This window comes from Rattus norvegicus, chromosome 17, assembly GCF_021556685.1.
Source record: "Rattus norvegicus strain SHRSP/BbbUtx chromosome 17, alternate assembly SHRSP_T2T, whole genome shotgun sequence".
Classification (NCBI taxonomy): Eukaryota; Metazoa; Chordata; class Mammalia; order Rodentia; family Muridae; genus Rattus; species Rattus norvegicus.
In genome coordinates, this window is record NC_141550.1 from 24,562,501 (window position 1) to 24,576,326 (window position 13,826).

Below are 13,826 nucleotides of genomic sequence, written 5' to 3' on the forward strand. Positions count from 1 at the left end.
TCTATGCTTTCTGTATTGAATTTTCTGAACTTATTTTTGTGGACTAATATTTTCCATTGATTTTATCATTGCGAATGATTTCAGTACCATTTTTCTCTTTTTGTCCTCTAAGGACCCCAGGTTGACATGTGCTGGGATATTTCACAAATTTTTTAATGCTAATGTTCTTTGTGTTTCTTTCCTTTCATATTTTGTCTTTGTGCTTAGTTGGGATGACTTCACTGCCAGTCCAATTGCCACATTCATTGTCTTTTCTGTTGTGTTAATTTATACTCTTAATCCCATGTCATAACTTTACCATGGCAAATATTTTGTTTCTGCTCTAAAACACTTTCAAGTTCTCTCTGGATGCATTGCATTCTTTCCTCTGATTGTGATGCTAATAATATAAAATCTTTATTATTTCCAGATTTTGATCATGCAGAACACTCATCGATCTAGTATTCACTGACTAGTTTTCATTGGTCCATGTTTCACATCTTTTTCTTCCTATAGACATCTCATAGTTGCCTGCCTTGTGGTAGACTTGTGGGTAAACAAACTGTAGAGAATGAAATAGGAAATCTTGATTCCTTCATCAAGATCTGACCTGTATGCTCATATCAGGGACTGAGCTGAACTGGGGCTGAATTCTAACTTGAGTTAGTTGAAATGCCCCACTGAGATGCATAGATTTAAGTTATAAAAGGCCCAGGCTTCCATTTGGCCTTGGTATCCAATTGTCATTCAACCGTTTGATTATTTTCTGCTATCCAGTACTGCAACAGGATTTCTGAAGCACCAAGAATCTGCCTTCATACCTAGACCCAATTGCCTACATGCCTCTGAGTACATTGGAAGGTTCTAGGGTTAAGAATTGGTTCATGGTAGTAGCATAGTCTACATCTCGGGTTTGTGTCTTAAATTACTCCTTTCTCCTTTGTGCTGCAGTGCCTGGCATCCAGTAACAGGTCTGTCTGCACTTTCATCTGATCCAAGGATTTAGTTTACTTTAAATTTGTCTCTTCAGTTATAAAGTTGTGCCGTCATATAATTTTATAACTTGTTTTTTCCCCCTTAATTCTGTTTTCTCTTCTATTCCTTTGGTACTGGCGATGAAGCCAGAGACAGATTATGCTTTGTCAGACCTCTACTGAGTTCTATCCTCAGCCCTTTTCCTTGTAACATGAGTATTGGTTTTTCTATCTCCATTATAACAAAGAACAGAATTTGGAGGCAATGTGCTTTTGAAACTGTTGTATTGCTATTTGTCTTATCATGAAAGCTTTCATACAATGCTGGAGAGATGACTCAGTGGGTAAGAGTGACAGCTACTCTTCCAGAGAACCTGGATTCAGCACTCAGCAGCCACGTGGTGGCTCAGTGCAACTCCAGTTCCAAGAGAACTGACACCCACTTCTTGCCTTTGTGACATTGGTCATGCATGCGATACACAGACATATATGCAGCCGAAACACCCATAAACATAAATAAGTAATATTAATAGTAAAAAATAACCATAGCCCAAATTATCACATCTTTAAACATTTCAGAACAGGCAGAGGCAGGAAGCATACTACAGCATAGCTGTTCATCGTTCTCATTTTCTTTCTTATTGCTGTAATAAAACCATGATCAAAGCATCTTGGGGAAGAATGGTTTGGTTTCTTCCAGGTAACACATCCATCACTGAGGAAAGTCAGGGCAGGGATTCAAGCAGAAGCAGAGGCAGGATCCATGAGGAAACGTCTCTTCCTGGCTTGCCTTCTTTGGCTTACTCAGCTACCTTTCTTATGCAATGAAGCCCAACCTGCTTAGAGGTAATTAAACCCACAGTGGATTGGGCCCACCTACAACATTCAATTTAAGAAATTTCCCCACAGACACAGTCACAAGGCAACCTATGGGCAATTCTTCAGTTGAGGTACCCTCTTCCCAAGTGACTCTAGGTTTGTGTCAAGCTAACTGTGGCAGGCATATTGCAGCCTTATTCCCTCCATGGTAACAATTTCTATGTACCTGGTTTCCAATGAACATAACATTTCTCATTACCATTCCTCCACTCAACATTCACCTCCACACCCTTATTTGCATCTTCAGTTCTACATCCTTCCTCTCCATCTATGCAGAAGATCAAGGGCTTTCCAACTGCAATATGCAGTGATGTGACGTCTGTCTCTGTAAAATCTCTTTCTTCCATGGAATTATCATGGTGGTCAGATAATGAAGCTCCTCCCAGGACTTTATGGCCTCCAGCTAACAGCACTGCGAGGCTGTGACGGCACTGGCACCAGAGAAAATGAGCTCCTTTCCATTTTCATGTAGAGTTTGAAAATACAAAGCCAATGAAATGCTCAGAAGGGTGTCATTTCATAGCCTAGCCATGGAAGTAGTCATGCTCCTAGAAAAGGCCCCCAGAGACAGGGAAACAAGAAAACTTAGTCATCTTTCTTGCCAAAGCATAAGCAGCCAGTCTCAAGGTACACATTACAAGGTAGAAGAGTACTTGCACAATGACCAGTAAGGAAAAGGCACTCAAGGCACACATTCTGAAAAGGCAACTTTTGTCAGAGAGAGTAGATTGCTTTCTTGAGTAATTTGGAACATCTTTGGGGCTGGAGAGATGACTCAGTGGTTAAACGCACTGGCTACTCTTCCAGAGGACCTGGGTACAATTTGTAGCACCCACCTGGTGACCCACAACCATCTGGGTCCACTCCAGCTCCAGGGAATCTGATGTCTTTGGGTATTGGGAATATGTTAGGTAAGCATGTATGCAAGCAGAACACTCATACACCTTAAGCAAGAATTAATTAATTATTAAAGAGTGTGTAGCTCTCATCTTGTGGTTTAACCAGAATCAGTAGAAAGGCTTTACCCTGTTCCTCTACTTTTTAATTTCAGGCGCTGTCAGGGCAGCTGCATAGAATCACTCTCTGTTACAGAATAGATTTACACTAAGTTCCCATGTCCTGGTACTGGTGCCACAGTACTGCATGGTGTTCACACACCTTACCTGGTAACTTCAGTGGATAAGTCATTCACTAAAAGAATGCTGGTATTTGGCAAGGTCAGATCCTGATCTCAAATATCTTCTTATTGTTGCATATCATCCAGGAAGTGGTTGGGGTAAGTCATAAATACAAACGTAAGACTATTGTGTAATTCCATTGTTAACTTGGTATAAATATGCCACCTCTAGAAAGAACATACATCACCATGGTCTGGGGTTTTATTGTAATTTTAGATATTTGATTGGTGCCACTTGAGGTTGGACCCAGGACCCACGTCAGTACTCATACACTCAGCTACATGCACAATCCTTTCCATGGTTTTCCAGAAAACTCAAGTGCATACAAACTTATGTATAAAAAGAGAAGTAACTTACATAAGCTCACCACAAAAGTCATCATGGGTCTGTCACTCTTGTCAGATTCTTGTTATGACTACTTCAAACGCATTTTTGAAAAACACTGATTAGCATAAGGGGCGGGGGGTCCTAGCTTTCGCTACTGAGTCCAGTGATAGCACTGTAGCAGTGTCTAAGAGCGTGGAGTCGGCTCTATTTTTAAATCATGGGTCTAAGCAGGGTTCTGACTCCATCTTTGCTCCTCCATTTAGCTCTTGTTCTCTCGCTAGAAATGTTACTCGTGGGGTTGGGGATTTAGCTCAGTGGTAGAGCGCTTGCCTAGGAAGCGCAAGGCCCTGGGTTCTGTCCCCAGCTCCGAAAAAAAGAACCAAAAAAAAAAAAAAAAAAAGTGGCTCGCTAGCCAAATGAAAAGTACAGCTTGATTAAGGATCTCTTCTGTCAGTAATTTGTGCCGAATGTCTTTAGCTTTCCCATGGGCTGTTGTAGAAAATGGTAAATCTGGTTTAAATGAAACCTGATCCTGTTAATGGCTTAATAGCAGCTGCCACAGGGTTATGGTATTTTCAACAGATGTCTCCGTTACATTTTGTTCCTAAACTGAAGTCTCGAGCTATCTGTACGAATCCTATAAATATAACTGGATGTCGGGGTAGATGTTTTGCAAGATAGTCTATGACAAGATACTTTTCTGTCCACTTAAATTTTGCCACATGGAATTTTGCCAAGAAAAGTAGATACATAATATCTTTTAAATAAAAAATTATTTATGTCTTATAGTTTTCTAATTTTTTAAGCTGAGAAATAGGCTTCATCTCCCCACCTAATTCCGTGATTTGGTTAATGTGACCAATTACCTAATCATTGTCTACTGCTATTCATTTGACTCTGACAGGGATGTGCCATGTGGTGTCACTTCATTCTTTTTTTTTTTTTTTTTCAGAGCTGGGGACCGAACCCAGGGCCTTGCACAGGCTAGGCAAGCGCTCTACCACTGAGCTAAATCCCCAACCCCGTGGTGTCACTTCAGATAAACAGTAGTCACAACCCTACACCGTCTCTGTCTTTTTTCCTTATAATAATAATTGTAATTCTCATTCTGAGTAGGGTTAGTTTTTCTGGAGTGTTCGACTACTTTTATAGACTGTATTTCTTCTATGTAAAGTTCTTGAGCCAGATATATGGATGATTCACAAGACACAAATCAGGAATGTGACTAGTTTGTTTCTGTGTGATGAACAGAATTCTTTCAGGCATGATAATTAAAAAAAAAAATAGTTTAGTCGGTTTGCAGTTCTGTAGGCCCAGAAATTCTGTAGGCTGGTGACACCCAGTGAGAGGCTTCTTACTGTATCACGTCATGATGGAGGGTGCTCTGGAAAGGGGCAAGCACCTCGTTTAAGCCTGAGACCCATTATTCCTTTCTTACAAAGCCACTGATGCCATTCTGAAGGCCCCCATCTCATGACGTCATCTAATCTTATCTCCACAAAACTCTATCTCCAAGCACCGTCAACAGATGGATTAAGAGACAAGGCTTACAGCACAGGAACTTTTTTTTTCCATTACCCTTGATTTGAAATAGTGGTTTATTTATCAACATGGTAAATAATACTACCTTTTAACATATATATTAGTTTCTTTTTTATTTTATTTATTTTTTTATTAACTTGAGTATTTCTTATTTACATTTTGAATGTTATTCCCTTTCCCGGTTTCCGAGCCAACATCCTCCTAGCCCCTCCGCCTCCCCTTCTTTATGGGTGTTTCCCCTCCCCATCCTTCCCCCATTACTGCCCTGCCCCCAACAATCAAGTTCACTGGGGGTTCAGTCTTGGAAGGACCCAGGGCTTCCCCTTCCTCTGGTGCTCTTACTAGGATATTCATTGCTACCTATGAGGTCAGAGTCCAGGGTCAGTCCATGTATAGTCTTTAGGTAGTGGCTTAGTCCCTGGAAGCTCTGGTTGCTTGGCATTGTTGTACATATGGGGTCTTGAGCCCCTTCAAGCTCTTCCAGTTCTTTCTCTGATTCCTTCAACGGGGGTCCTATTCTCAATTCAGTGGTTTGCTGCTGGCATACGCCTCTGTATTTGCTGTATTCTGGCTGTGTCTCTCAGGAGGGATCTACATCCAGTTCCTGTCGGCCTGCACTTCTTTGCTTCATCCATCTTGTCTAATTGGGTGGCTGTATATGTATGGGCCACATGTGGGGCAGGCTCTGAGTGGGTGTTCCTTCTGTCTCTGTTTTAATCTTTGCCTCTCTATTCCCTGCCAAAGGTATTCTTGTTCCCCTTTTAAAGAAGGAGTGAAGCATTCACGTTTTGATCATCCGTCTTGAGTTTCACGTGTTCTGTGCATCTAGGGTAATTCAAGCATTTGGGCTAATAGCCACTTATCAATGAGTGCATACCATGTGTGTTTTTCTGTGATTGGGTTACCTCACTCAGGATGTTATTTTCCAGTTCCAGCCATTTGCCTATGAATTTCATAAAGTCATTGTTTTTCATAGCTGAGTAATATTCCATTGTGTAGATGTACCACATTTTCTGTATCCATTCCTCTGTTGAGGGCATCTGGGTTCTTTCCAGCTTCTGGCTATTATAAATAAGGCTGCGATGAACATAGTGGAGCACGTGTCTTTTTTATATGTTGGGGCATCTTTTGGGTATATGCCCAAGAGAGGTATAGCTGGATCCTCAGGTAGTTCAATGTCCAATTTTCTGAGGAACCTCCAGACTGATTTCCAGAATGGTTGTACCAGTCTGCAATCCCACCAACAATGGAGGAGTGTTCCTCTTTCTCCACATCCTCGCCAGCATTTACAGCACAGGAACTTTAATGAACCCATTCAAACCTTAACAGCAGCAGACACACCAGCTCAAGCCAACAGGAAGGAAGATACAGAGTTAATTGGGATGCTGCACACTTGATTCCTGAAACTTAGAAACGGAGTCTCTGACAGAGCCACATTTTCAGGGTTGTATGGCGGCTAAATTACCTGAAGCTAGAAGGCTTATTTGTAAATTAATCCAAGAGTAGGTATTAGAAGGCAACAAACAGGAGGAATATAAAACATGTTCGTACTTACTTTTAAACTCTCTGGGTATCTCTGGGTAATGGTATCTCTGGTAATCTCCTGATGTTCTCCTGTCTTACTATTTTTACCAGGTACTTCCTCAAAAGAAAGCTGTGAAGCCTGGCTTGTCTTTCTTGTTTGAACTCTTCCTTCTCCATGGCACATGTGCTTACGATGATGTGATCATTGGCTGGGCAGTCTTTCCTGTGTCTGACAACAACTTCCATATAGTAGAGGGAAAATTCAAGTGTCCCCTTCTCCGAGGACCTTATGACCCAAAACTGGACCATTTCAGAAAAATAGAAAATTTGATTTGCCAAGACTTGGACCAGTGGCTGTGCAATCTATATTTTAAGGTTTGTAATATGATGGTTTTGCTTATTAATTTCCTGAGACTGAACTTGGCCCTGTAGCACAGGCTGTTCTCAAACTCTCGATCTTCAAATCTCAGACTTTGGAGTGCTACCTAGCTAGGATTACAGGTCTGAAATGTGAGTTTTTAGCAGGAAAATAATTTCAAGTATTTGCCAAAGCACCTTCTTTCTAGATGTTAGCTTTTTTCCTTGCAATTATAAAATTTACTAAACTCTCTTTTAAAAAGGAAATGTAATTATATCAGATAACTGATTTCTGAACATTCTCTATGGTTTGCAACCTGTAAGTTCATCCTGTCTTCCCAAGAATGAATGCTTTATTTCCTTTCCAAAAGTATTGCCCAGGCTTCCCCTGTGTGTTGAGAGTTGCCCGTAATGGGATACAGAAGAGATGAGGTGTAACTTCTGCCTTCTGAATGCTCATCTCTGACAAGAGAGACACCACAAGAGGGTCCTTCTACAGAAGTAGAGTGGCTGTGAGAGATGTCTCCCTCCCTCACTTCAGTCCCAAGCATGCTTTTTGTCAAACTCAAATATTTAATGCAAATAAAATTGGACATGCACATCTTTATCTTTCTGTGTACTGCTGAAGCCAGCCTTGTAACAGACATGGCAGTACAGACATTCATGGTAGGCAGTTGTCATTATCCAGAGAAGAAAATGGTTGCATAAGTTAAGACTAACGTGTCCCACCTGTTTGTAGTCTATTTTGGTCTTTGTTTCTAAACTTGTTATTATAGTATTTCCCCAGATTGACTTCATCATAAAGTGCCATGAAGTTTTATTCTTTGCCTACACATTTGATTATGTACTATCATCTGTCTGTCTGTCTGTCTGTCTGCCTGTCTGCCTGTCTGTTCGTCTGTGTCTTCTATCATCTATCTATCTATCTATCTATCTATCTATCTATCTATCTATCTATCTATCTAATCTATCTTTTTATCATTTCTCTATCAATCATCTATCTATCCAGTTGCCTACCTACATAATTGATGGACCCAATGAAGATATTTCCAGAAATGTATAATATCAGCCTTAAGTTTTAGAATTTCCTATCTGTCTTGTAGGATTGGTTTTTTTTTCCTGATACCTTTTTATTTGGGGTAAAATTATCTAGTATTTTCTTTTTTAGTGTTTTCCATTATGGTGTTATGCTGAAATGCCTTATTGGGGTTGTCTAGAGAACCATTAAGGACATAGTTCTTACCTGGATATATGCCTTCCTAGGCATTGTGGAAACACTGCTATCCTGCCATATCCCTTACTGCCCCTTAGACTCCCTAAGAAAGACACGCACACAGGTACATAGGCTCCGTGCTCTGCAAATTTGTACCAATTACTTTGTGGTGCTGCTTCAAGTATTAGAGCCATTTACAGCTCTTACGAATTAAAAATGTTGATATAATCAAGCTTGACTGAAAGAATGATACAAGAGAATAAATAACTCTAAAAATCCCAAAACACAACAGTTTTAAAATTGTAGGCTTAAATGTTCTTCCATAAATCAAAATAAACTGAAAATTAAAACAGAGCCATGAAAGGAAGTACATTTTGCTATAGCTAATATGAAAAGCATCTGTAAGTGTGTGTGTGTATATGTCTGTCAGTGTGTGTGTATGTGTCTGTCAGTGTGTGTGTGTGTGTGTGTGTCTGTCAGTGTGTGTGTATGTCTGTCAGTGTGTGTGTGTTGTGTGTGTGTATGTCTGTCTGTGTGTGTGTGTTGTGTGTGTGTATGTCTGTCAGTATGTGTGTGTGTGTGTGTGTGTGTGTGTGTGTGTCAGTGTGTGTCTCTGTGTGTATGCACTAAGGCCTGTATGTACACATTTGAGTTTGGGTAGTTCCAATACGACCTACCCTCTTATTTGACAAGGCGTCTCAGTAAAATCCAGAACTTGCTATTTTTAGCTATTCTGGCTGGCCAGTGAGCCCTCCAGAGCCCCCTGCTCCTGCATCCACTCCATGTACTCCACTGCTAGGATGACAGGCATGGGTTGCTCTTCTTGGATTTCTGTGTGGGATCTCCAGATCTGAACCCAGATCCTCATACACCACAGCAAGCATGCCACTCACTGAGCCATCTCCTTGCCCATGGCACCTGCTACTTTGAACTCCTTTTCTTCATTTTCATCTTTCTTTCTTTCTTTCTTTCTTTCTTTCTTTCTTTCTTTCTTTCTTTCTTTCCTCCTCCCTTCCTTCCTCCCTTCCTTCCTTTCTTTCTTTCCTTCTTCCTTCCTTCCTTCTTCCTTCCTTCCTTCCTTCTTCCTTCCTTCCTTCCTTCCTCCCTTCCTTCCTTCCTTCCTTCCTTTCTTTCTTTCTTTCTTTCTTTTTCTTTCCTTCTTCCTTCCTTCCTTCTTTCCTTCCTTCCTTTCTTTCTTTCTTTCTTTCTTTCCTTCTTCCTTCCTTCCTTCTTCCTTCCTTCCTTCCTCCCTCCCTTCCTTCCTTCCTTCCTTCCTTTCTTTCTTTCTTTCTTTCTTTTTCTTTCCTTCTTCCTTCCTTCTTTCCTTCCTTCCTTCCTTTCTTTCTTTCTTTCTTTCTTTCTTTCTTTCTTTCCTTCTTCCTTCCTTCCTTCTTCCTTCCTTCCTTCCTTTCTTTCTCTCACATTTCACTGTCTATGCTTGGGGTGGAACTCAAGGCCTCACATCTGCTAGTCAATCCGACTACCACTGAGCTGTATCCCCAGCCCTTAGTGCTCACACTAATTGAGACATATAGCTAAGGGTTCTGTAAATAATGGCTTGGAAAGTTGGTACCTAATTCATAAAAGACAATTTAAGCAGTCCTGGTATTAACTATGAAGATTATATATATTGAGATTAAATCAAGACTTTAAATCTATGAGGTTAAAATGTTGATTATTAAACAATATTAAAACAATTTGGCTGGATCACAATCTTCTTAGACTTAAAGATCAAATTTTTCTCCCTCTTAAATTAGGTAAAAAAATAATTGGGAAAAACTAATGCTTTGGTTTACCCATAGAGCATGTCTGGCCACTACTGTTACACATAGATATAATTAATTGCCCGTTCTGTATTTATTAGACAATGTTGGAAAAGTTTGTCCTCCGACTGATGGAGAGGAAACGTAAGTGGGGTAAAAACACTTCTCCTTCATAAAGCTGAAAACAAAAAATTCTTACACAAAACTGTTTTTATGTAAATGTCAATAATGCATGAATTTTCCAGGTCCAAGTTTTCTCAAGAACAAAATATTCTGATCAGGGCTGGGAAGATGGTTCAGGTGGTGCTTGCTCTACAAACATGAGGACCTGAGTTTGGATTTTTTTTCATAAAACCAAACCATACCAATAAAACAACTCTCTTCCCCACCCCACCCCAAAATCACTGCACAGGGCAGCCTGTGTTTTTAACCTTAACACTGAGGGAGGCGGGTTCAAAGACAGGGGATCCCTTCAGCCCACTGGCCTGTGATCTTCAGGTTCAGTAGAGACTTGCTTAAAAAACTTAAGAAAAGAGTAACTGAGGAAGACACACAAAGTCAACCTCCGGCTTCCATAGGTAGGAGCACACACACACACACACACTCGCACGCACAGGCACACACGCACCAATCAACCATATGGAAATCTCTGATCAAGTAGTAGCTCAAAATACAAAATACATACATACATACATACATACATACATACATACATACATACATACATAAGAAAATATCAAATGGCAGAAAAGGGCAAAAACAGATGGTGGAACTGAAAAAAAAATGTTATTGCATTTTAAGTTTAGAGAAGATTAAAGATCCAAGAGACACCTTCCTTCCTTTTCCTACAGGATCAGTGGTTGGGAGGGGAACACTATGAAATGGGCCAACAAAGCCAGAGCTCACAGGTTCCCACTGACGTCTACTGTCCCATGCCATTATGGGCAGTAACAGGAGCCCTGAGGAGGAGGCTGAAATACATCACTAATTCTGTCCCAGAGTTTGTGAGCAAGGAGTGAAGAGGGAAGATTCTGCAAACAAGGAAGGCAGACAGTCCTTCCTGAGGAAGTTCTCCTTTCAGATCCCCATCTTTCTCGGTCTTTTACTTTCCCTTCAAGCACTCGGCCACTTTAAACATGTGTGGAAAGGTGCGCAGTGAGCAGCCGCCTGTTTGCTGACCACTGTCTTCAATAGTCTTGTCATTTATTGTTTTCGTTTGTTAGTTTCTTGGAGGAAAAAAAATAAATGAATATTTGTTAGTTTCATACAAGTATAAAGTATAACTAAAGTATAAAGTACTTATAAAGTACTTATAAAGTATAAGTTTAGTAATACAATGTTTTCCTATAAGACAGTAAAAATAATAAATTGAACATGTAAAGCGCATGACAATATTTAAAGTGATTGTGGACATCATTGTCATAACTTAACCAGACAGAATCCTTCGGAGTTCGGGAACCTGAATTGTCCTTTTAGAGATCTCAACTCCCCCTCCCCTAACACACACACACACACACACACACACACACACACACACACACACACACACACTGTTCTGAGAAAATTTAACTACATTGTTAATATTTGCAACAGTTTTCATTAACTGATTTATCTCTTAATAGGTAATTAAAACTCCTTTGCATTTCGATGATCAAAAAAGCCACGAGAGCCGCAGGCAGCTTTCTCCGGAACGTCCTGTGTGCTTAATGGTGGAAGTGGAGAATACAGAGTTCGATTTGGATAATACAGCTGGCCCTTCGAAGAAAGAACCACCAGGAAACATTGACGCTGTAATGAATGGCACCAAGCACTCTTCTCAAGGTTGGTTGACCACCCACTCTTCTCAGGGTTGGTTTACCCATTTTCTTGGGCATTCCAATACAGTGTTGAGGACTGTGTCATACTGAATGAAGCTAATTAAGAAGTACTTACTTTCTGAGACTGCATTTTCCAAACTAAGGCATGGAGAGAGCCTATAACTATTAACAAGAATATTAGTTTTCACATCACATTGTTTATCATGGAAATGTTATGAAATTATTCCCTTGAAGTGCATATTTTTTTTTCTCCATGATGGACACCACTGTTTGTAGGCTAAGTTTTTCACTACTTTTGGGAGGTGTGGGACTATTTGGTTTCATTTTGTGGCCTTCTGTTTAAATTTTCAATTTTCTTGTATGTTTCTGATAGCAGTAACCAAAAGTATGAGAATAAAAGATAAACTATTCTCAGCACTAAAAGGTATGCTATAGGGCTTTGCTTTTGAAGATCAGTTTGATCAAGGACTAGGTCAATCAAGTTCTTCAAAAATTCAATTTTTCAGAAAAAAACACATTTGAAATGATCTTTCATAGTAAAAAATCATTACCTTTACCAAAGGCTTTAGTCACAGGTTTCTGAAAATTGGTAGATACTCAAACAGTAAGTAATATTAGCCTGCCTAACAGGATGGGATGGTTTGTCAGCTATTGCTGGACCAGTAGTCACAGTCTCATGGCAAGGAGTGGCACTTATACTAATTAGCAATGACAAACCCTGTAGTAAGCATTTTCTTTGAAATCACCAAACGATTAAATTATATGGTATAGAAAATAACATGTACCAATACTCTGTCCTCTACCTTGGCAATTCTAGTTTGCTGTATTTCCTGTACATCATTTCTTTTTATTTTACTTTCCTCTTCTTTCACCTCTTCCTCGTTCCTTTGTGTGTGTATGTGTGTGTATGTGTGTGTATGGGAGGGGTATGCATGTATATATGTGTATGCCATGGAGGCCAGAGATCAACATTGGGTATCATCACTGATATCTCTCTACCCTATTTTTAGAGCCAGGTTCTCCCCCCGATTCCACTAGACTGGGTGGTTATCAGTGAGCTCCAGAAATACTTCTCACTCAACTCTGCCTCCTTCAGCACTGAGATTATAGACACCTGCCACTGCAACTAGCTTTATTTTCCAATAGGGATCCTGGGGAATCAAATGAAGGGTGTTGTGATTTTATGGCAAATATTTTCCCATTCGGAAAATGATAGGACATTCAGAAGAGACATAGGATGTGGGAAGAAAAAACAGGTTCCAGATCAAACTGTGAAGTGATTAGATTCAACTAGGGAGGGTGTATAGAGACAGAGAAAAGCTGGGCTGAGGGCATAGGTCTTGAAAATATCTGTGATTCTGGAACAGGATGCTGGCACTCCTCCATCATGGTCAGACTGGCCACATGATTCTACTTTTTGGAACACCTTTGCCTTTTTTTGTTATTGTTAGGTTTGTTTTCTTTCTATCCATTGATTCTCTGGCAACCACAAACTTCTTACTAAGTGCTAAACGCTTGTTAAATCATGTTTGGAACTTTTTTGTTCCTTTGGAGTGATGCCGTATTGGGCTGAGCAGAACTCCAGTTGCTAGGTTCAAGTCATGAATGTTTGCTCTTCTAAAACCTTGGTTTATCATGAGCCTTTGGGCTTTCTTATTCCTGTCTGACCTGTGTGCTCACTTGTGACTCAGCCAAAGTCATCAGCTAAGGACTCCTGAGGTACCACACTCTGGAATCGTGTTCACCGGAAAATGTTAGGTTAAGATTTTACACACAGAATACGTAAATGTCAAATTATGTGATACTGGCCTTAAATAAATCTTCTTGAAGATAAATTAGGACCCAACTAACGTTGAAGCCAGGTAATACATTCCACACTTACAAACTAATCTAAACTAAGTGTATTGTTCACACTCTTCAGAACTTGAACTTCTTTTACTTGTAGCAGGAGAGAGCAGTTAGTTGACCGCATCCTGCTCTGCTTTGGGGAGTCACGAAGACTTGGTCATTCTCAAAACGCACTTGTCAACTGAGTGCGTGAACTTTGTGTTGGGATGTAAAAGATTTGAGCCTCTAATTTTTTACTTTAAGTGCAAACATCTGGGGTGTTTAACCATGCATTTGTAGTGTCAGTAAGAGAAAGTAGAAGATGGGGTCTATACATAAGAGAAAGGCCCAATGGTTGAGAAAGAGCAATTGATGCTAGAAAGGGCTCCAAACCAGAGGCCAGCAATGCCATAGGTAACCTCATTCCAAATATCTTTATGGGGAAG

At 40.2% G+C, this 13,826-nt stretch overlaps 1 protein-coding gene across 1 annotated transcript in view; it reads left to right on the plus strand.

Moving 5' to 3' along the window:
• Positions 1–13,826, plus strand: part of Ofcc1 (orofacial cleft 1 candidate 1) — a 311,719-nt gene that overhangs the window by 133,860 nt on the left and 164,033 nt on the right. Inside the window, 2 exon segments of the mRNA XM_087591945.1 lie at positions 6,515–6,778; positions 11,359–11,557. Of these exon segments, the coding sequence (XP_087448071.1) occupies positions 6,515–6,778; positions 11,359–11,557 (463 nt within the window).